General features: G+C 62.2%; 1 protein-coding gene across 14 annotated transcripts in view; it reads right to left on the reverse strand.

Annotated features, from left to right (window-relative positions):
• The window catches only part of EPB41L1 (erythrocyte membrane protein band 4.1 like 1), a 68,033-nt gene that overhangs the window by 22,375 nt on the left and 22,869 nt on the right, over positions 1–22,789 (reverse strand). For 13 of the 14 annotated variants that reach the window (XM_032126600.1, XM_032126593.1, XM_032126603.1 and 10 more), the window contains 10 exons: positions 6,364–6,554; positions 5,617–5,781; positions 3,362–3,466; positions 3,243–3,285; positions 2,514–2,589; positions 1,847–2,065; positions 1,672–1,759; positions 1,241–1,393; positions 428–525; positions 129–304 (listed from right to left, as the gene is read on the reverse strand). In XM_032126600.1, coding sequence (XP_031982491.1) covers positions 129–304; positions 428–525; positions 1,241–1,393; positions 1,672–1,759; positions 1,847–2,065; positions 2,514–2,589; positions 3,243–3,285; positions 3,362–3,466; positions 5,617–5,781; positions 6,364–6,537 — 1,297 coding nt within the window. In that variant the 5' untranslated portion in view covers positions 6,538–6,554. Of the gene's footprint in view, positions 1–128; positions 305–427; positions 526–1,240; positions 1,394–1,671; positions 1,760–1,846; positions 2,066–2,513; positions 2,590–3,242; positions 3,286–3,361; positions 3,467–5,616; positions 5,782–6,363; positions 6,555–11,845; positions 12,092–22,789 lie in introns of those variants that run through there. The other variant, XM_032126592.1, reaches the window with a different exon arrangement.

Genomic DNA, 22,789 nt, shown 5'->3' on the forward strand with positions numbered 1-22,789 from the left:
GGATGCGGCTGGGGACAGCCTCCAGAAGGAAGCCTGATGCTGCTGTGACCCCGCCCAGCGAGGCCGGGCAGCTTCCCCTGGTTGCTGGCAGCAGAGCAGGGTCCCTCCCTGTCCCAGGGGGGCCGTACCTCCGTCCAGGCTGCGGGACATGGTGTAGCGTTTGCTGGAGGAGCGCTCGAAGAAGGGCGCGGGGCGGTCGATGAGGGCGCTGGCCTGGCGCGTCTGCGCCTGCGTGCGCCCGCTGTACCGAAACTTGGAGCCCATCACCAGGAAGCCCTTGGGGGGTGGCTCTGGGGACACCAGCCTAGGGGTCACAGGGGTGGGATGGTGTCAGCGAGCCCCGGTCAGGCCCCCCATGCGCACCCGCTGTGGCAGGAGCAGGAGCGTGCCTGCCTCCGGGAAAGGAGGCCTGGAGAAGGTTCCTCACCTGAAGAAGGTGTGATGCTCTATGCAGACCTTCCAGAGCCTCTTGGCCGAGCGGTGGTTGGGCAGCTTGAAGCCAATGGTGCTCTCAAACTGTTCGTACTTGGGGGAGACAGAGACAGGCTGTTACAGGCACATCCTGCCCTGGGGGACATGGCAGGACAGCACCTTGCCAAGGCCCTCGGGTTCCCCTGGCAGGAGCCATAACCGTTCAAAAAAACCCAAAAGTCTTCTTCAAATCTGTGCTGGGATGGTCCATGCCCAGCAGCATGCCCAGCAGGGTGATGGGATACACCCCACACCTCTGGCCGAAGCACTATCCTCAGCTGCAAATGGCTTTTCAGTGCAAGGTAAATTCCCTCAAGAAACAGAAAGCTTTTACAGCTGTTTTGGTCTGAGGGCATCACTCCCAGGTGTGCTGTCCTTGCCCTCCAGCCTGCTGGAACACGTGGGTGGAAATGCATTTTCCCACCATAAAAGAGCGAAAATAAAGTCTGAAAATTAATGAAAAAGCTTCCTGATTATTTTTTGTGAAGATGTGACAAAAATGGCCCTCAACCCCCATTCCTGGGCAAGCTCCCTGGCCAGCAGGGTCACGATGTCTGTCAGGGATGGGATCCCGGGGTCCTTCAGCTGCTGAAGTCACGAGAGCACATGGAAGAAAATCCATGCCACAGGAGATGTGCTCTCTTGGCCAGCATGGTCATAAACGTGGGATCCTTGGAGCAGAGGCTGGAGCCAGGTGAGGAAATCCTCACCATCAGCCCCAGTGCCTCAGGACAGGCACCTAGGGGCTGCACCAGCACCTGGCACGCACCTCCCCCGGGCGAATCTTGATGTAGAAGTTGCTCCTCTTGTAGGAAATCTTGAGGATCTTGGGCCAGGCGAAGCGGTTGATGCGCAGCCGGTCCCTGTAGATGAGGAGGCCGTTGGCGCAGACGCCCAGCATGATGTCGATGCCCTCCGAGTCCTGGCGGAGGCAAGGGGACAGGAGGGGACAGCTCAGCAGCTCAGCAAGAGCCAGCCCGGCCAGCAGTGCCACATCCTTCCTGCAGAGTGCTGTGGGGGCCTGGCTGGCAGAGGGGGCACTGAACCCCAGGCTGGTGGAGGTTGATCTCCAGAGCTTCTCTGGTGCCACCCAGAGCCAGCCAGAGCTGTGCCAGGAGCCTTCCCTGTGGGAGGAAGAGTGGGCAGGAGGCAGGAGCAGGCTGGCAAGGGGCAGCGCTCTGGCAGCCCCCAGCCCCGTACCTTGGCATGGTGCAGGTCCACCCCGTACATGGAGAGCTTCTTGGCGTTCTCCAGGAAGTGGATCTCTGCTTCCCCGGGGGTCATTCCCCTGCAGGGAGACAGAGAGGGGGACACGTGGCCGGGCGCCCCAGGGGCGTGGGGCAGCTGTCCTGTGCTGTCCCCTCCCGGGGCTCACCGGTAGGTCTTGTGCAGCTCCATGATGCGCTCCTCCAGCTCCCGCGTCTGGTTGGGGGCGAAGCGCAGCTCGCTCACGTAGTTGCCCACGTGCTCCTCGGTGTCGTGGTCACCCAGCTCGGCCTGGACGGCGTAGGAGCCCAGCAGGGCGTGGGTGACGAAGGAGCAGGGCAGGCGCCCCGTGATGATGTCGGCACGGAGCTGCAGGCACAGGTAGTATCTGCAGGAGGGGCACAGGGTCAGAGTGCAGCAGGGGAGCAGGCTGGGGCTCCCCAGGAAGGAACCTGGTGCCACCCAGGACAGGCTGAGGCTTCCTGGGAAGGTCTTTGACCCCCTGGAACAGGCTGGGGCTCCCCAGGAAGGAACCTGGTGCCCCCCAGCACAGGCTGGGGCTTCCTGGGAAGGTCTTTGACCCCTTGGAACAGGCTGGGGCTCCCCAGGAAGGAACCTGGTGCCCCCCAGGACAGGCTGGGGCTTCCTGGGAAGGTCTTTGACCCCCTGGAACAGGCTGGGGCTCCCTAGGAAGGAACCTGGTGCCCCCCAGGACAGGCTGGGGCTTCCTGGGAAGGTCTTTGACCCCCTGGAGCGGGCCGGGGCTCTCCAGGAAGGAGATTTGTGCACCCTGCAGCAGGCTGGGGCTCCCTGGGAAGGAAGCCCGTGGTCCTCACCTGGTGATGTCCTCTGTGAGCTGGGCAGGGTCTGGAGGGTAGAACTTCACGGTGAAGGCGAAGTTCCAGGGCCCACCTGGGGAAGGGAGAGAGCAGCTGAGGACAGCACCCGCAGGGCTGCACACAGGGCACAGGAGCAGTCGTGTGCCCACTGAGGATCTCGCTGCTCCCTCCAAGCCTTGCACAGGGCAGGGGCCAGGGGGCTCCAGAGGCTGCGGGGGCACAGCCCTTGGGACTCCAGCAAGGCTTGGTGAATCCTCCCCAAAGAGCTGGGGACAGCAAAGCATCACAGCTGCAGGAGCCACGAGCTCCGTGTCCCAGCTAAAGCCTCCTGTGTTCCAGAAGGTGACACCCTGGGCTACAGCTCTACTGCCACCCCAGCAAGGCAACACCACGGCAAAGGCACCCCAGGATCTGTCCCAGCAATGGCCCCTCACTCTCCCCCACCCTCCCTGTACCCCCTGCACGGGGCAGGTGGTGCCCAGAGCGGCACCAAGTCCCAGCCAGCTCTCCAGTGGCACAGACAGGGTCCTTTGTCCCCCCGCCTCTCACGAGTAAGAGAAGAGGTGGGTAACAAACAGCTGAATGAGCAACAGTGTCCCTGTCCCAGGCCAGCTGCCAAAGGTCCCCTCCAGGGCAGGTGGGGAGGTGACCTGCCACAGGACAGCCACACTGAGCCATCCAGGACACCCCAGGGCTGGGGAGGATGGACCCTCCCCGGGCACTTACTGCGGATCTGCTTCTTGATCTCCTTGGAGGGGTCCAGCCAGTTCTGGAACGAGGAGACAGCAGGTTAGGGGAGCCCCCACCTTGGAGGGGGTGGCTGCAGAGGGACCCCCCGTGCTCACCTTCTGGCTGTCCGAATCACAGAAGGTGAGGCCGAAGTAGTCCTTCTCCAGGAGGTTGAGGTGCTCGCACACCATGTCAAAGAGCACCTGGCCCCGGGCGTGTTTCTGTCGGAGACATGGACAGATGATGGTCAGCTGGTGCCTTGGGCTCCTGGACACCCTCCAGGTGACCACCAAAAGGTGCTCTCACCCAGCATGGGCTTCACCACGTTCCATCCCTGCAGCCCTGGGACCACCTGGGTGTCCCCACAGTGGTGCCAAAGGGTGTCCCGGGGCTGCAGAGATGGGGCACCACTGTGGGGACACCCAGGTGGTCCCAGAGCTGCAGGGATGGGCTCCTGGTGGCAGTGGTGGCTGGGTCCCCAAGCACAGCATGACAAATGAGCCACCAAGAGGCAGGGCCATGTGCAGTGATGGAGAGCACCCATGGTATCAACGAATCCCAGAATGGTTTGGGCTGGCAGGGACCTTAAGGATGGTCCAGTTCCACCTCCCTGCCGTGGGCAGGGACACCTTCCACTGTCCCAGGCTGCTCCAAGCCCTGTCCAACCTGGCCTTGAACTCCAGGCATAGGAAGTGGATTCCCCTGAACTCCCCTTCGTTACTGGTGGCACCAAGGCACAGGCTTGCTCATGGCCACGGAAGAACAACCCTTCCCAAGTGTGTATCTCCCCTATTTCCAGCCTGGCAGCTCCCATCTCCCCTCTCCAAGGCATCTACTTACTGAAGCACTGCCACCAGGTGCCCCCAGGATGGCAGCCCAGGGCACCAAGCAGCCCAGCCTGGGCTCCTGCTGCCCTCCAAAGTTTTTCCAGCAGCTGCCATCACCCTTCCTGGGTGTCCTCCCTCCTTCTGACCTGGATTTGAAGGCAGGGGCTCACCCACACCATGTGCTGGGGTGTCACACTGAACAGTTTGACTCTCCTGTTGGATTTTACTGAATTAAAGTTTAATTAAAGCACATGGCCAAGGCACAACTATTCCAACAGGGTCTGCCAGAAAGAAAGAAGAAATGCAGCACCAGCATTCCTACCCCAAACCTTCTCCTCTGTGTCCCAGGTGGCTTTTAAAGAGCAGCTGAGCACGTCCTTGGGTGATGTGGTGAGGGGCATTGCTCTGCTCTGCTCTGCTCTGCTCTGCCAGCACCTGTGGCCTGAGATTCTCCTGCCATCCCAGTTTGGTTGGCCAGTGCTGCGGGGAAAGCCAGGGAAAGATGACTCTGCCAGGGCTCGTGAGCCCCTGGGACACTCCGCTCCTTTCCTTCTTCAGGAAGACTTTCCTCCTGGTGCCAACCCATCTTTCCACAGCTTTGTGACCAATTTTACTGCTAAAGTGACAGCACAGGGACCAAAGGCCCTGCTCCCCTGCCATGGGCAGGGGCCAGACCCCCCAGCCAGCCTCGGGTTGCTCCTTGCTCCCATCCCCTCTGTTCATCAATCCAGGCAGCTGAGCCCTGGGGCAGGCAGGACCCACACACAGATCTGCTCTGTGCTGCCAGCAGACACCCCTGTGCCCCTGGCCACAGCCAGGGCAAAGGCCTCTGTGGCAAAGGCTCTCAGATCCCTGACGTTCAGGCTCCTGAACAACCTCAGCTTTTCATTTTTAAGCAAAACTGTCAGTCCTTAAAAATGTCCCTCCCTCCCTCCTGCCTCATGGTGCAGGTTGGAGCAGTGCTGCCTTCCCAGCCTGGGGACAGGAGACAGCAGCAAGTGCTGGAGATGGGAACAGGGGCTCCTGGCATGTCCTTCAGCTCCCTGCTGCCTTGTCCCCGTGGCAGGGCCAACACCAGCCCCAGCTCCTGAGTGAATCCTGGGTGTCCCCCAGCTGTCCTGGAAGGGAGAGGTGCCCGTGCTGATGGTGGCTGAAGCAGCCCTGCAGCATCTCCCAGTGTTCAGGTGGCCACTGCCAGCTGTGTGTCCCCTGTGTCCCTCCCTGCAGCCACTGCCAGGTGCCTGAACTGCTGGGCAGAGCTCTATCCCCAGCCATTAAGCTTCTGACTTAGACACTGTTTTCTCCTGCCAAATTTGGTTTCACTAGGCTGAAATTCCCTGCAAGGGTCTTTCTTTACAGATTTTTAATTCATTTTGAATTTTCAGCTTAAATGGCTGTTTCTGGGGGTGTTTTTTTCCCTAGGAGAGAGGTGCTACGAAGCTGTCCTAGGAAGAGTCCTGTCCTTGAGGACTCTCTGGACTGGGCAGGGTCCCAAGAGTGTCTCCTCCTTGGTGCCAGCACAGGCCCCCAAATCTGGGACTCACCTCCACCTCGCACTCATACTCGGAGGCATCGAGCAGGGTCACCCTGCACAGGGCACTCTTCACTTTCTTGGTGGTTTTCTGGGGTGACTTCTGGGTCTTGCTGGGAGTTGTTTTGTCAGAGAGTCCATCGGTCTCGCTGTAGTCCTTGTCCTCCATGTCTGTGCCCTGGAGCGGGGATGCACAGAGGGTTACCTGGCACCGCTGCCACGGGGACACAGGGCACAGGGGCAGGCTCTGCTCAGCACAGCGGGGCAGCTGCTGAGGGGCAGTCCCCAGCGCAGGCCAGTCCCACCAACCCACACTGCCAGCACAGCCCAGCTCCCTGGAAAATGGACACCCGGGGTCAGTTCAGCACCCAAATCCTCCCTGCCCAACCACCAGTGCAGCAGCTCAGCTCCCCAGCAGCTCCCCAGCCCACACCGGGCGCAGCCGGGCTCCCAGCCCCGCCCGGGCCAGCTCAGCTGGGGACACGGGACCACCGCCACCCCGTCCCCGTGCCCCGGCCAGCAGTGCCATCCCCACCCCGCTGGCACTCGGGGCTGCCCCGGCTCCTGCTGCCTGTCCTGCCCGCCAGCAGCTCTGCGGGCAGCTGGGGCAGCGGGCACAGCCCCGGCTGAGGGGCTCCTCCCGGGGATGTCCCTCTCGGGCACCGGGGACGTGCCCCCCTCAGCGGGCAGCAGCGAGCGGTGGCGCGTCCCCTCCAGCGCGGCTCCTGCCCGTGCCCCGGCCCCGGCCGTGCCCGCTCACCGGCTCCATGTGGCGGGGGTCGGGCTGTGCCCCGGGCTTCTCATTGGGGTCGGTGTCGCGGCCGGCGGGGCTGGGCGCGCCCGTGGGGCCCTGGGCGGCCGCCTCCAGCTGCTGCTGCGGAGCCTCTTCCTGCGCGTTCCTCACCTCCGAGCCGGGGCCCGTCTCCGTTGTCATGACCGCCGGTCACCGCACTGCTCACCGCCACCGGGGGAGAGACGGCAGCTGTCAGCCGCGGCTGCGGGATGCTGCCCGGGCAGCCGCCGCTGGGATGCCCTGGCTGCTCGGGGAGGCTGCGACAGGCTTGGGATGTGCCCGTCTCTGCCTCACAGGGATCCACTGCCAGCCCCCGGCTCCCTGTCTGCTCACAGATCCACTGCCAGCCCCCGGCTCCCTGTCCGTGCACAGATCCACTGCCAGCCCCAGCTCCCTGTCCGTGCACAGATCCACTGCCAGCCCCAGCTCCCTGTCCGTGCCAGGAGGTGGCTTTGCAAAGGGCTGGTGGCAGCAGCACAGAACACCAGGATTTCATACTCTGAGCTGGAGGAGGAGAGCCAGCAGTAGGGAGGGACACCGGTGACAGGGAGCCACCAGGGACAGGGACCCACCAGAGGCATGCACGGGCTCAAGCCCCATCCCTGCACTCACAGCAGGCAGTGAGGCTGCTCTGACCCCCTGCTCCCACACCCTGCACCCGCCGGGATCTGCTCTTGTGTTCTCTAGGAGTGGGAGGAAAAGCCAGGCGGTGAGTCAGGGGAAGGCTGCACTGACACAGGAAATGGCAAACACGGACAGCTCCACAGCTCGCATCCGGGCTGGCTGGTCTGCTCCCCTCTGGCCACCCCAGCAGCAGCAGCACGCTGGGTTCCCACGGCCAGCGTGGGACCCTGTGGATTCCTGCCTCCAGCCCCAGCTGCCTGCAAAACAAACCCAGGCCAGGAACAGCGAGGGGAAGGCACTTTCCAGGCTGGGATGCTCAGCAATGTGGTTTTGGAACCATTACGGTTTGGAAACCTTTTATGCCAACACAGCACAGGCTGGCAAGATGTCCCAGGAGGGTCCACGCTCCACAGGTCACGGAGCACCCTTTGGACCATCACCCACTCTCCACTCAGGCTGCTCAGGCCCTGCCAGCTCCCCACCAGGCCATGTCCAGCTGTGCAGGACCTGCTGGGATCATCCCCACCCGAGTCCGAGGGCTGTGGCTGCACAAGGGGGCTCAGTTGGAGCATCTATGACCCTGTGGTCACATCACCCACCCTGCTCACAGAGCAGCCACACCAGCAGCCCTGAGCAATGCCTGCAGATCCTGTTCCAATTCCAGACCCTGCCATGGGCAGGGACACCTTCCACTATCCCAGGCTGCTCCAAGCCCTGTCCAACCTGGCCTTGGACACTGCCAGGGATCCAGGGGCAGCCACAGCTGCTCTGGGCACCCTGTGCCAGGGCCTCACCATCCTCACAAGGAAAAGCTTCTCCCCAGTATCCCATCCAACCCTGCCCTCTGGCAGTGGGAAGCCATTCCCTGTGTCCTGTCCCTCCAGGCCTTGTCCCCAGTCCCTCTCCAGCTCTCCTGGAGCCCCTTTAGGCCCTGCAAGGGGCTCTGAGCTCTCCCTGCAGCCTCCTCTCCTCCAGGTGAGCACCCCCAGCTCTCCCAGCCTGGCTCCAGAGCAGAGGGGCTCCAGCCCTGGAGCATCTCCATGGCCTCCTCTGGACTCACTGCAGCAGCTCCAGGTCCTTCTGATGTTGTTCCCCAGGGCTGGAGGCAGCTCTGCAGGTGGGGTCTCACCTGAGTGGGGCAGAGGGGCAGAATCCCCCCTCACCCCTGCCCACGCTGTGGGGTCAGCCCAGCACAGGGTTGGTTTCTGGGCTGCCAGTGCCCATGGCTGGGTCACATCCAATTTGTCACCACCAGCACCCCCAAGTCCTTCTCGAGGGCTGCTCTCCACCCAGCAGCCCCAGCCTGTGCTGGTGTGGGGCTGCCCTGACCCAGGTGCAGGACCCTGCACTTGGCCTGGCTGAACTTCATGAGGTTCACATGAGCCCACTCCCCCAGCCTGCCCAGGACCCTCTGGATGCCCCATCCCTGGAGGATCCACGCTCAGGCTCAGCTGTGGCACCCCCGCCCTCACTGTTACAAAGCAAACCCATCCCACACCACAGCTCCTGTCCCACTGCTGCCCTTCAGGTGTCCTCAGCAGTGGGAAGATGTGAAACCTTCCCAGGAAAATGACTAAAACTGGCTCTGGGGGTGGAGGGAACGGAGAGGAGGTGACGGAGAAGACAGGGAGTCAAGCCTACGCCTTCCGCCGGATTCGCAGCCAGGAGACCCCGGGAACATTCCCCTCCCGTGCCTGTGCTGGCTGTGTGGTCACCACAGAAGCCTCAGCTCACACCCAAAGGCCCAGGATTTCACCCCCTTGTCCCAGGGCCACGTCCTCCTGGCCATGACAGGCTGGACAACCAGCCCTGAGCAGCATCGGCTCCTCCTGACAGCCCCCACTGCTCGGCCAAGGCCACCAGGAGCCTTCAGAGGTCACCAGTGGTTTGTTTTTTCCACAGAGGAAACAGGGCTGCTGTTTTTCCACTGCAAATTCAAGCAGTTGCTCGCTCCCAGCCCCAATCCCTGTGCGGATCATTCCCAAGCGCTTCCGCTCGGATCTCAGTGTGTGAATTTTTAATCAACGTGAAATCTCTAAAATGACAACTTTGGGCCAAAAACATGCTGAGCTTTTCTCTTGACATTTCTAAACTTTCTTCCAAACTCCTTTTCCCCCGCCGTGATCCCCGAGGAAATGAGGGGGTTTTTAAGGGTAGCAAGCTGGGAATTCATCCCACCTCACTTTTGCATCTTGAGCTCCAGTTCCAACCTTCTGATGGTGGAGCCTGATCCAGGGACTGGCTTCCAGCTGAAGCCAGTGAGAGCATGGCACAGCAGTGCCAGGGGGCAGAGCTCTGGGAGGGAGCCTGGCAAACGCCCAGGGACCATCTCCCTGCTCCCAGGGCAGGGAATCCCTCAGGCTCTGGCCTTGCAGCCGTGCTGGGGAGGCTCCGGTCCCTGGACGGGGTCATTGCTGGGGCCAGGAGCTGACTGAGGGAGCCAGGGCTGGCAGGGGCACGGCCCTGGGCACAGCCCCGCTCAGCTGAGCCCTGCAGCTGCACGGCCCCGATGCAGGGACCACGCTGGCACAGCCACAAGGGCCACATTCAGGAGCTGTTCCCAGCTCGCCCTGGGGCTGAGTGGGGAGGCCGGGGCTCCTCTAGCACTGCTGCTCACCCCAGTGCTGCTGCAGCCGAGGGTCAGCCCCAGCCTGGCAGCACCAAGCCCGTGGGGACGGTGGCACCAGCAGTGGGACGCTGCCACCCTCCATGGCAGCCTGGTCGCCTGGGGCTGTGGGAGGACACCAAGGCTGACATGTGGGAGGACCACCAGCACCCTCGGTGCCAGGCTGCGGGTGCTCAGCACCCTGGGGGCACCTGCAGGCTCTGTAGGGACCCGAGCAGCACTCACACTGCTCGTCCCAGCCCTTTGTCCCTCTGTCTTGCCCATGGCCTTTCCCATGGCTGCAGAAGGAGATGCTGCCCTGGAGCAGCTCTGTGCCGTGGGCAGGAGCTGTCCCTGCTGGGAAGGGGCAGCGCAGCACGGACAGGGAGCAGCGGCCATGGAGCCCTGCCCATCCCACAGCACCTTCCATGTGCAAACAGCTCCTGCTGCCCCACAGAGCCCCTGGAGTGGGGGCCATGGCTGCAGAAAGGACACAGGTCCCAGCGTGCTGCCCAAGGGACAACTTCACTGAAGCACCTGCTGTCACAGACCCGTAGAAGAGGTTTACACCCCAACTGCAGAGAACCTGATGGACACCACATCACTTAATTTCTTTCTAAACACTTCCCACAGCAGGAGCAGGACCCATCCCACTGGGCACCAGCCTTCCCACGCTGTCCCAGCCCTTCCCAGCACCCAGCCTTGCTCGTGCCTGTCCCACTGGAGCAGCTCCCGTGCTGAGGCTGTTGGAGGCAGGACACAGACCCCGAGACCCTGCCCTGTGCAGAGCAGCAGCCAAAGGGCTCCTCCTGGCACCCACAGGCCCTGGTGCCCCGTGCCCAGTTTCCAGCGAGGGCTGGGGGATGTTCTCCTCAGGGGAGAGGGCTGGAGCCAGAGGGAGCTCCAGGCTACAGAGCAGGCACGTGGGAATGGTGACTGCAAAGGAAGCCTTAGCAGGATCAGAGGCAGACCTGCTTGTCATGCCTGGAATCTCCTCCCATCATCTGCCTGCCTGCTCCTCCTCCCCTCGGTGTTTTCCTCTTCCCCTTCAAGCCGGAGTGTGGATTTCCCAGCTGCTTTGCCCCAGCACCTTCCCAGCACATCCCAGCTCCAGCCTCTGCAGTGCTGCTCTCCCAGAGCCTTCCCTTCCCTTCCCTGCAGGCTGCTCTCCCCCTCCCCTGCCCAGTCACTCCCAGCTGCCGGGAGTTTCCAAGGCTGAGCATCCTCCTTTTCGCCTGGGCTCCCCCGTACCCCCCTCACTCCCTGCAGAGGCTCTTGCCCACCCATGAGGCTTCACCTCTGGAGCATCTCGGTCACAGACAGGCAGCAGACCCTGCTGAGTGCCCAAACTGGGCTCCATAGAGATGGGTGACAACCCAGTGACAACCCTCACCCTGCCAAGGGCCCGTGGGGCTGAGGGTGGCATCGAAGCCCCCATGACACGGTGGGATCACACTGGGGGACAGATGCTGCCTCGGAGACAGACGGGCACGGGGAGCAGCCTGCGGGGGTGGCAGCGGCTGCGTGGCACGGGGCAGGGGCCAGGTACCTGCCAGCCTCCAAGCAGAACGGAGATGCTCAGCAGGGCTGTGGCACCCCGAGGGGGCAGGGGCTGAGCTGGCGGGGGACAGGAGCACAGGCAGCACCTTGCAGCCATCCTGGAAACCTGAGGGGAGCCCGGCGGGGAGTCCTGGGTACCCAGGGACACAGAAACAGCAAACAAGGAAAGCAGCCCCAGAGCCCCGGCAGCACACAGCACCCTGAGCCCCAGTGCCACTCCTGAGCCCCAGTGCCACCCCTGGGCCCTCACCCCCTGGCACAGGAAATCCCCACACAAATCCCCAAACTGCTCCGCAGTGCAGCCCAAGAGCTCTCCTGTGCTGCTCTGCAGCAGGGCCAGAGAATCATATGAGCTGTTTATGGTGAGGGGGGGATCAGAAACACAGGGCATCCCCTGCTCCTGGGGACTGAACCCTGATCTCCCCACGGGGACTGGCAGGGGCAGAGCTCTGCAGTGTCCCGAACTGTAAAAGCGCCCCGTCATAGAATCATAGAACCGCCAAGTTTGGAAAAGACCTCTAAGATCAAGTCCCACCGCCCCCATCGCCGCCAGGCTCCCGGAGCCGCATCCCACCCGGCCGTCCCCAGGCACCCGCTGCTGGCTACAGCCCGGGCCAGCAGCGGCAGCGGCGGCGGCAGCAGGGCCGAGCATCGCCCTACCTGGGTGCCAGCTCCGCCTGGCTCCGGCGCGGCTCATCCCGCCGGGCTGGCGCTGCGGCCGAGGCAGCGCTTTCTGCAGAGCCGCCCCTTCCCACGCCCCGCGCGGTGACGGACGGGCGGATGGATGGATGGATGGATGGATGGATGTGCACTGCAGCCGCAGAAGCAGGGAGCGGGGCTGCCGGGCTGCCCCCCAGGCGTGCCGGGGGCGTCCCCCGGGGGTGCCGGTGCCAGCCCCACCGCCTCCCGTGCCCGCAAACACCTGACTCATCCCGGCCGGGCGCTGCTGCCGGGATCCTTCCCCGCGCCCGCCCGGCCGGGAGGGAGAGCTCGGCTGCGCGTCTTTATGCCGAGCTGAGCTGGCACTGCCCTGCACGGCCCGGCCCCCCGTGGGTGCAACCAGCACCGCGCTGCCACCAGAGCCCGGCACCCGCTCGCCCCAGGCAGCGGCGGCTGAACAGAGGCTCTTTCATGGGCCCTGTCCGGGGTGAAGTGCCAGCGTGCCAGCCGGCACATCCCTGTCCCCGGGGCACACGTCCCCTCCTCGTGCCCCGGGAGGGACAGCCCCACGGAGCAAGCACGGGGAGGACACTGCGGGGGTGCTCGCACCCCACAACGCAACGGGGGGGTCCCCCGGAGCCCAGCGCTGACCCCGGCGGGCAGAGGGACAGGTCCTGCAGGCGGTGGGGACACCCAGAGCACAGGCAGGGGCTGGGGTATTCTGGCCAGGTGCGGGCAGCCTGCGGGAGCAGCAGTGCCCAGGCAGGACCCACCAGGTCTGGCACACGCTGATGGAGTCCCGGGCATGCCGAGCCATCGGGAACCCAAGGGGACAAAGCACAAGTCTGGGGACGTGCTGGGAGACTCCCGTCAGGCTCTGGCTGTCGGGATACAGGCACCCACTGTGTGGGTGACCATGCTGGATGCAGAGGGAGAAACCCCGCCTGCCCAGTTGCTCACCAGTATGAGCTCCCCAAGTGGTACCCATGGGTTGGGATGCTCATGGACTGTTCCCCGAGCTGAGAACATCAGCTCTGGGGGAACCAGGTGGGCAGGGATGGGGTCACAGCCCCCACAGCCCTCCCTGAGCCCTCCCCGGGGCTGGGCACCTTCACAGGGACTCACAGGGACTCCTGAGCCGCTGAACTGGGACAGCCCCGGGGGTCCCAGTCTCAAACACAGAAGCCTGCAGCCGGGAGAACCAGTAATCCCACACTTCCCAGTGAACTCGTACTCCTCCAAAATCCTTGCCTGGTCTGCACCCTCATCCAACACCTCAGCAGTGCAATCCCCACAGTTCAGGCCGGCCAGGGGCCAGTGGGGCCTGCAGCTACCCCAGATCCTGCAGCCCCCATGGGAGCACTCACCGTGCCTGGGCAGCCTCAGCATCCCCGAGGGCACTTCCAGCCCTGAATATCTCCCCGTCCCCCTCTCCAGGAGGGTGCAGCCACTGGGGCTTGGGGCTGGGGGCTACCAGTTCTTGGCTGCTCAGCATCGGTCAGGGCTGGTGTCACCCCCAGCTGTACAGAGCCCCTGGGTGGCTCCATCATGCAGCCTAGGGAAAACGAGGGCAGGAAGGGTCTTCCCTCCATCCCTGGCAGGAAGCAATGATGGACCCAGAGAAAGGGGCTCAGGCTCTGGGGTGCCAGGCTGGAAGGGACCCGGAGCATCCACTACCCACTAACTGCAGAGGGGCCTGTGGAAACTCGGCTCCAAAATCTTCATGGAAAGGGTGGTCTGGCACTGGCACAGGCTGCCCAGTGCAGTGGCGGAGTCACCATCCCTGGGGGAATTTAAAAGACATCCAGATGTGGCACTTGGGGACATGGTTGAGTGGTGGCCTTGACAGTGCAGGGTTAAGGTTTGGACTGGACACACAGAATCCCTTTCCAACCTCAGTGGCTTCATGACTGGTGAGACCCCCAGGGTGCACAAGCTACAGCTTTCAAAGGGGGTCCTGCTGGCACTTGGGCCTTGTAGCATCAGCACATTCACTGTGCCCATGGAGCACCGCACTGTGCCCTGCTGAACCCCTGCACACTGCCAGAGGCCACTGCATTGTGCTCGAGAAGTGGAACACAGGCTGGGGGAGGCTGCAGGCACCTCTGGAGGTCACCTTGCCCAGCCCCCTGCTCCGTCAGGGCCACCCAGAGCCGGCTGCCCAGGATGTGTCCAGGTGGCTTTTGAGTCTCTCCAGGGATGGAGACTCCACCACCTCCCCGGGCACCTGCACCAGTGCTCGGCCACCCTCCCAGTGCAGAAGTGTGTCCTGAGCTCGGAGGGCCCCTCCTATGTGTCAGTCTGTGCCCGTGGCCCCTAGGGCTGTCCCTGGCCCTATCCTCTTGGCACTCCATGGATGAGCTCCCACATTTTCTCTCTAAGGAGAGGCACATGAACCCCTTGGGCTGGCACAGGCCAACTCAGGCAGCACTTTGGAGGGGGAGGCAGGGCCCAAGAGACCTTCACCCATGTTCCAGTGCAGGGATGGGGCCAACAGAAGGACATCAGCCATGGTGCCACCCCCCAGAAGAGCCCCCCCGAACTGCCATGGTGACAACAGGCTCAGCGAGGACCCAGCTAATTCCTGAGTCATCCCATGGAGATGGGCCTGGGCCTGATCCTGCACCTCCTCACCCACCAAGAAACCACACCAAGACACCTCCCAGAGGAAGGAGCAGCTTGGGGACCCCACAGGTGCCCCCCCGCCCCCAAAAGTGCCCTCCAAGCAAGCACTGAGCCGAGCTCCTGCACAGGCAGTGCTGTTGGAGAGTCCTCCCTTGCTCCTGCTGACCCCGTGGCACTGTTTCCTCACATCCCTGTGGTCCCACATGGCACAGGAGGGCATTGCCTGCATCCCCCACTGCCACCCTGAGCACGATTTGGTGACTCAGGCCCACAGCAGGACACAGCTCAGTCCTGGAAGAGGTCAGGGCTGAACTGGGCTTTGGTTTTAGTTCAGTGTCCCAGGAAGTCCTCAGATCCCAGCAGGGGATACTGTGGGGGCAGAGGGCTCTCGTCCCTGCACCATCACCCTGGCAAAGCTGCCAGCCATCCTTTTGGAGGCATTTGGGAACCTGGAGGAAGGAAGAGAGCTGCTGATAGAGCCTCTGACTTCAAGCACCAACATGTTCCTCATTAAGCGGGTAGAAATAAAGCTGGGGTGGAGGGAGGGGAGGGCCGGCAAAGCCGATCCCTGCTGTGCTGGAAAGGCTGGAAAATCAATTGGAAAACACCCCCCAAACTAGCCCTGGGCACATCCCTCCCTGGACCCTGGCATGGCCACAGGGCAGGAGGGGAGTGCTGGGGGCACTGCAGCCCGGGGGGAGGAAGGGCTGGCACAACAGCGGGGACAGGGCACTGGGCCCCGGCTGCACCAGCCCCGCTCGGGGCTGGCTCTGGGCCCACGGGGCACGATGGCTCTCCCTGCTCGGGAAGGGGACTGCCTCGTGCTGGGGGACAGGAACATCCTCCCTGTGTCCCCTCCCTGAGCTCACCCCATCCCCACAGGGGAAACTGAGGCACGGGGGGCTCGGTCAGAGCAAGGCAGCCTCCCTGCCCCTCGCCCTGGCAGGGGTGTTGGCATTTGGCACCAGCCTCATCCTATACCCAGCTGCCATCTCAGGCCCCCGACAGGGAAACACCCCATTAATCCTTGAGGGTTTAAATCCTGCTGAGGGCTCATCATTCCCTGCAGCCTCCAGCCATCAGAGGCACCTCGGGCACCCCAGGCACAGCCGGTCACGGGGAGACACCGTCCCCACACGTGTCCCTGCTGCCCTCCCTGTCTGAGCACGAGAAGGGAGGATTTGGGAGGCCAGGGGCTCTGGCATGGCACAGCTGATCCACACCCACACCAGTCATTTCCCAAAACACCCCGCTTGGACCACTTGTCCCTGTCAAGGTCTGTCCTCAGCACCCACCTCAGAGCTCTCACTGGAGGCTGCTATTTGAATATTTGTGGGGTTTAGCCCAATTCCCCATTTTTGGGATGCCTGGCTCACACTTTCTGAACATCTACAGACACCAGAGTAGCCTTCCCTCTGGTTCCTCCCCACCTAACCCTCTCCCAGCCATGTTTGTCACAGAGAGGGGACCCTGTGGCTGCTCAGCCATGAGCCCCATTTCTACCACTGACAGACTGAAACAGGACCGGGACCCTGAAAAACCCCGGAGTGTCCCCAAATGAGACTAAATAACACAAGCATGTGCAACACAGCCCCCCTGCCCATGCCAGGATCCCACACCACACCAAGCAACAGGGGCAGGGGCACCGACTCATGGGCAGGACAGGAACACCAGGGAGCAGCCTGTCCTTGGGGAAGACCCACAGCTCCAAGGAGAATCCGTAGGGCAGACGAGGAGGAACCATCTGCCGTGCATGGAAACATCCCCCTGGTATCCAGGATCCCGGGATGCTGCAGGGAAGGACACAGCCCCTCTGTGGGTGCCTGGGCAGGAGAAGAAAGAGGATTTTCAGCTTTTTCCAAGGCAAGGGCAGCTCAGAAGCCTCAGGGGTGCTCAGGCCTCGCAGGCAATTATCAAAGATAAGAGACAAATGTTTTTAGGGGAAGGGATGCAAGAGGGATCAGAGAGGGGAGAAGAAAGAGCGAGTGAGCTCAGAGCTGCAGCAGGCTGGGAGCAGCACACGAGATTCCTTTATCAGCTCTGACCTTCCTTGTAGGGGACACCCCGGGACACAGAGGGGACTTGGGTGCAGAGGAGAAGGGACCTCAGTCCTGCCCCAGGGCTGAAACTGCGCTGCAGGGAACCCCCCAGCCCCACACAGGTGCCCCCAGAGCTGCCCACACCGGGGTCCTGTCACCTGCCCCCACCCCAGAGGCAGGACATGCTGTGCCATGCCCCAGGTCCCGTGGGACAGGGGTGTCCCACTGCTCCGGGAAGCCTGCAGGGCCTCCCACAGCAGCCAGGCTTGCTGCTATCTCTCCTTGTGTTTTCCAGCTTATCTTGGACAGTGCTCCAGTGCCTGGGGTCCCCACAACCCCCGGGACTCTCCCTGAAGCAAAGCTCCCCGGGAGCTGAGACAGGGAAGGACCATGGCCAGACATCGCCCCGGGGCTGCCCCACAGCAGCCTTGGCACAGATGGATGGCAGGAGGCTCAGCCTGGAACAACCTTTCCTACCCGCCTTTGGCTCCAGCTGCTGAGCAAACACTTCCCCAGTCTCCCTTCTGTACGAGCTCACAGCAGCAGCATTGGTGCCCCCACAAAGCCGGGCAGAATCCTCTGGCATCCAGGTGCCCCGACACTACAAACACCCAAACTGGGGCTGGACTGGGAACTCCTCAGTGCCTTGCAAAATGCAACCAAAGAAGCAAATCTCCCCAGGGGCTGTGCTGGCCGGGTCCAGGGCCCTGGCAGGCTCCTGCTGGGGGGAGCAACCCCTTCCCCAGAGCAGCTCCTTGTGTAGGACAAACCTCAAGGGCACAGAGGAGAGGAGCCACCAGCCCTCCCCACCCTCCGTGGAGGAGACAGGGAGGGGACAGGCCATGCCACCCAGCCTGGAGGAGCAGGAGTGGAGCTGCCCCCTGCCCACCTCGCCGAGCCCCACATCAGCTCCCCACATCCCCCAGGAGCTGGGACCCCTCAGCCCCAGTGCTGCTGCACAAGGTGAGAAGTGCCCACACCCCGTGCTGGGGAAGGGATTTACTCCCATTCCCTCCTGCTTCACAGCCTTTAGACGTTCCTGGCTGCCTCTGAGCAGCCATCAGCCCTGCCCAGGCTGCTCTCCCTGCCTGTTTGCTGCTCAGGATGTATTTATAATGGATGGCTTATCCCCATTAATGCAGCGTCACCACTGCACAGCCAACACACCCTGACCCCTCCCTCAGCCTGCACAAACCCCAAAGTCCCCGGACAGCACCCACCCCTCAACCTGAGGGTTTGAAGCTCTCAGTCCCCGAGTCCTAAAGCACACGTGTGGCTTTGCTGGGCTCCAGCTGCTGCAGGGAAACTGGAACTTGGAATTTTCCATCCTCTGAAGCATCTCACAGATACACAAAAGGACTAAAAAGGTGTCAAAGGAGATTGAACAGGAGCCAGGAATAGCATCCAGGGAAGGACCATGGCCAGACATCCCCCTTGAGCCGGTCCACAGCAGCCTTGGCAGAGATGGATGGCAAGAGGTTCAGCCTGGAACAACCTTTCCTACCCGCCTTTGGCTCTGCTCTGCTGAGCAAACACTTCCCCAGTCTGCCTTCTGTACGAGCTCACAGCAGCAGCATTGGTGCCCCCACAAAGCCGGGCAGAATCCTCTGGCATCCAGGTGCCCCGACACTACAAACACCCAAACTGGGGCTGAACTGGGAACTCCTCAGTGCCTTGCAAAATGCAACCAAAAAAAAGCCCCCACTCTCAGGATCCAGCTTGGCACAGGGCACCTGCTCTGCAGAAGTCCTTCAGAAGGAAAGCAGGGGCTGGGAAGCACCGGCCTGGCCACGCACTGAGGCTGGAGAACAGCCTCTGACCCCACCCTGAGCTACAGCACCGAGGATGGGCCAAGGCCCTGAGAGCACTGTACCTGTGGGCAGTTCTCATGGCTCCAGGGGACGGTATCTGAGCCCAGAAAAGACATGGAAAGATGCCCAAATAAGATTTTTGAAGCATAACAATCGTGCTTGGGTTGGTTCAGAATAGCTGAATGGATTTCAGCCTGGAGAAGAGAAGGTTCTGGGAAGAGCTTAGAGCCCCTTCCAGCACCAGGAGGTGCTCCAGGAGAGCTGGAGGGAGACTGGGGACAAGGGCCTGGAGGGACAGGACACAGGGAATGGCTTCCCAGTGCCAGAGGACAGGGAGGGATGGTATATTGGGAATTGAGAATTGTTCCCTGTGAGGGTGGGCAGGCCCTGGCACAGGGTGCCCAGAGCAGCTGCGGCTGCCCCTGGATCCCTGGAAGTGTCCAAGGCCAGGCTGGACATTGGGGCTTGGAGCAGCCTGGGACAGTGGAAGGTGTCCCTGCCCATGGCAGGGGTGGGATGGGATGGGCTTTAAGGTCCCTCCAACCCAAACCATTCTGTGGTTCCATGATTTACAGTGGTGCCAGACGTGCTGGAGCTCCCTTGGCAGGCAGAACACATCTCCCCATCTAAGAGCTGCTGTACCTGGCAGCCAGGCTCGGGAAACGCTGATAAGATGAGGGAAAACATCTTCTCCAGCTCCTCCCGCGCTGCCCTCCTTCCAGCCCATTAATCCCCGCTGCAGCAGCCCGTGGCTGTCTCTCACCGCCGTGAATCATCGGCACCAAACGCTGACTCACAGAGGTGAGCGAGGCTCCGGATGCGGCTGACGCGGGAGCCCCGGGCCCGCAGCCCCCCCTGCGCAGGGAGACAACGCTCCAAGAGGTGCTGGAATGCACTCGGCTCCACACAGGGAGCAGCTCCATCCATCCCGGCCCGACGAGCCTTGAACGCTCCGTGATGGAGAGGAGAGTGGATAAGGCCACAGGGATGCTTCAGGGCTGGAGCCCCTCTGCTCTGGAGCCAGGCTGGGAGAGCTGGGGGTGTTCAGCTGGAGGGGAGAAGGCTCCAGGGAAACCCCAGAACCCCTTCCAGAGCCTAAAGATCACTGGAAATAGAGAGAGAGAGATTTTTTACATGGAGAGAGAATGACAGGACAAGGGGGAGCTGTTCCAAACTAAAACAAGAGAAATTCAGATCAGATGTTAGGAAGGAATTGTTCCCTGTGAGGGTGGGGAGGCCCTGGCACAGAGTGCCCAGAGCAGCTGTGGCTGCCCCTGGATCCCTGGGAATGTCCAAGGCCGGGTTGGACGGGGCTTGGAGCAGCCTGGGACAATGGGAGGTGTCCCTGCCCATGGCAGGGGTGGCACTGGATGGTCTGTAATGTCCCTTCCAACCCAAACCAGTCTGGGATTCCATAAATCCTCTCCTGCACCACCACCTGTGCCAGGGCTTTATCTTCCTCAGCTTAGAGAGTTGTTCTCCCTCTCAGCAAACCTCCCTCCAGATGTGGGCTGTTGTTGTTGTCCCTGCCTTGAGCAGCCAGGACAAAGCTCCTTCTGCCTTCCCACTCTTTGAAGCTCTGCAGCTCCCCACCGTCCCCAGGCCTCCATGACCCCTCCACAGACCAGCCCTGCAGGGATCAGGTGGCAGTGACAGCTCCATCCTGCACGGAGAAGCCAACAGCCCTGGTGGGTCACAGAAGCCCTCTGCAGCCACCATCCGACCAGCAGGACCTGACTCCACCCCAAGCACCAAGTGCCTGCTCAGCTCCATCAGGCTCTGGCCTTGGTCCTTCCCAGGGCCGATCCAGAGGCTCTCCAAGAGCAGCAGGACTCCAGAGCCCTGTGGAGCTGCCCAGGGAGGACCCTGCAGCCCCAGCAGCTCCTCTCTGTCCACCTGGGCAGGGGCACTGAGCGCTGCCGGGGCCCAACCCGACACATTCGGTTCCTCCTCCCGCCTGCAGGGTCTTGGCTGCTCCCTAAGGGAACGGACCCTGCAGCTGGATGGCCCCTGGGCTTCGCTCCTCCTCTCTGCCTGGCTGCTGCAGGTCCCCGTTAGCTGGGACAGCACAGCTTTGTGATCACAGCACCGAAATCTGCCCTCTGGTGCAAAACTTCCTCTGACCCCTCATCCCTGCATACTTCTCTCAATCCCCCTCTGTTCCCTCCTCAGGTCCAGCTATTCCCCCAGTGTTGCTCAGGTCAGTCACAGAGGGGTATTTCAGCCTCCCAGTCTTTTCCCAGACAATCACAATCTCTCCTGCTGTTCTCCATTTACAGTGAGCAGTTCCTGCTCGCCTCGCACCGCATCCCCTGGGCACCTCGATTCCTGCAGGAGCACAGGGACACTGCGGTGCTGGGACAAGCTTTGCTCCTCTCCTGCCACCACCATCCACCTCATCCCACCCTCCCTGTGGCCGCCGGGTGCCTGCAGGCATTGTCCCTCCATTCCCTGAGCCTCACCCCACACATCCCTCCCTGTCCGCACACACGCGCAGGGTCACGGCCACGCTGCCCCAGTCCCCTCCAAGCCTGCTCCTGCCCACGCCTTGGCCAGGAGCCTTGGGAAGGATGTCAGAGGAGGAGAGCACGTTGTTCTCCTGCCCAGCAGGATGCTATTGAGCTCAAAAACATCACACCGGGAACATGAAGGGCAGTGAGAGCATTCCCTCTTCACCTTCAGGTCCCCAGCCTGTGAGCAGGTTCCACACCAGCCCAGGTGAGCTCTGTCACCTTGTCCTGCCAACCTGACCTCAGCTGTCTCACCCCATGGCAGCACAGCACCGGGAAGCACCAGCTCCTCATCTCGAGTGCTGTGTCCAGTTCTGGGCCCCTCACAAGAGAGAAATCAAGGGGCTGGAGTGTGTCCAGGGATAAGAACAGAGCTGGGGAAGGGGCTGGAGCACCAGGAGCAGCTGAGGGAGCTGGGAAAGGGGCTCAGCCTGGAGCAAAGGAGGCTCAGGGGGGACTTTGTGGCTCTGCACAAGTCCCTGACAGGAGGGGGCAGCCGGGGGGGTCGGGCTCTGCTCCCAGGGAACAGGGACAGGAGGAGAGGGAACGGCCTCAAGTTGCACCAGCAGAGATTTAGATTGGATACCTCGGAAAATTTCTTCACTGAAAGGGTTGCCAGGCATTGGAAGGGAGCTGCCCAGGCAGGTGGTGGACTCCCCACCCCTGAAGGTGGTCAAGAAACGATTGGATGTGGCACTCGGTGCTACAGTTTAGTTGACAAGGTGGTGATCAGTCAAAGGGTGGAGCCAATGAGCTTGGAGGCCTTTTCCAACCAGAATGGTTCTGCAGTCCAGGAAGGGAAGAGCAAAGAGGTCTGAACCTGTCAGTGGAGGAGATCACCATGGACTGAGCATGGGAGGCTGCTCCCAGGGAAACTGCAGGGACACGTCCACTCCTGTCCCTCTGGCACAGAGGATGGGTCCAGCCCAGAGCCTGCCTGACCAGGGAGTGCAGGAAGGGCTCCTCCAGGCTGGCTGGACCGGCCCCTTCCTGGGGACAGACCCTGTAGGGCTTTGCTGGTGACTCCAGACACCTTTGTCCAGACAGGTGGGTGCTGTCCTGCCCCGAGCCAGCATGGCAAGCTTGGGCTGTTGAGCTGGTGTGCTCAGTTCCACTGACCTGACCTGGAGTTCCCCACGGATGCTGAGCCAGGGAAAAGGAGCCAAGCCCAGGCTGAGGCACCAGTGAAGCAGACAGAGCAGACAGCGGCTCATCACTGACACAGAGTGTGACAGCCAGGCTGGAGCTGCCAAGCAAAGAATTGGGTCAAGGGGGGGAAAAAGAGGAGAGCAAAGGCTGTAAGGGTGGGATGATCTCATGGGAACACACTCACACGAAGGCAGTGATCCTGTGGGACACCTCCAGAAGCTCTGGGATCCACCACCTGAAAGGAGCCCATGGCGTGGGGGTCTCCCACCTCCCTGCAGCCAGCCCAGCCTTAATTGACATGTGTTGAATGTGTGTTTGGGCAATTATGGATTTACATTATGTCAGCAGCTGCCTGGAGCCCAGACATCTGCTCGCTCATCATGCCCGAGCCAGGCAGCGTGGAGACATCTGACCCTGGAGCACACGGAGCTGCCAGGCAGCAAAGGGCCTCCCCTCCGCAGGCTCTGTGCTCCCCTGGCATCATCGCCTGCAGGGCACAGGCAGTGACCTCCTGCCCACGCTGCCAGCCCCTGAGCCGGGGTTAATAGAGCAGCCTGAGCTTATTCCACAAAGCTACACCCTGGAAGTGGAGATCAGCATCCCTGCAGCTCCAGAGGCAGCGTGCCACATGTCAACAATGAATCATGAGAAAGTTGGGGGGAGGAAAAGAAGCCACCAAACTGACAGGGAGTCGTCCCCCGAGCCAGGCAGCGATGGCAGCTCACCATGACACAGCTGCCAGAGAGCTGCTGAGAGCAGCCGGGGCAGAGCCCATCCCGAGAGACCAAATCCTCCTTCCAGCTTGCTCTG

Source organism: Corvus moneduloides, chromosome 17 (assembly GCF_009650955.1).
Source record: "Corvus moneduloides isolate bCorMon1 chromosome 17, bCorMon1.pri, whole genome shotgun sequence".
Classification (NCBI taxonomy): Eukaryota; Metazoa; Chordata; class Aves; order Passeriformes; family Corvidae; genus Corvus; species Corvus moneduloides.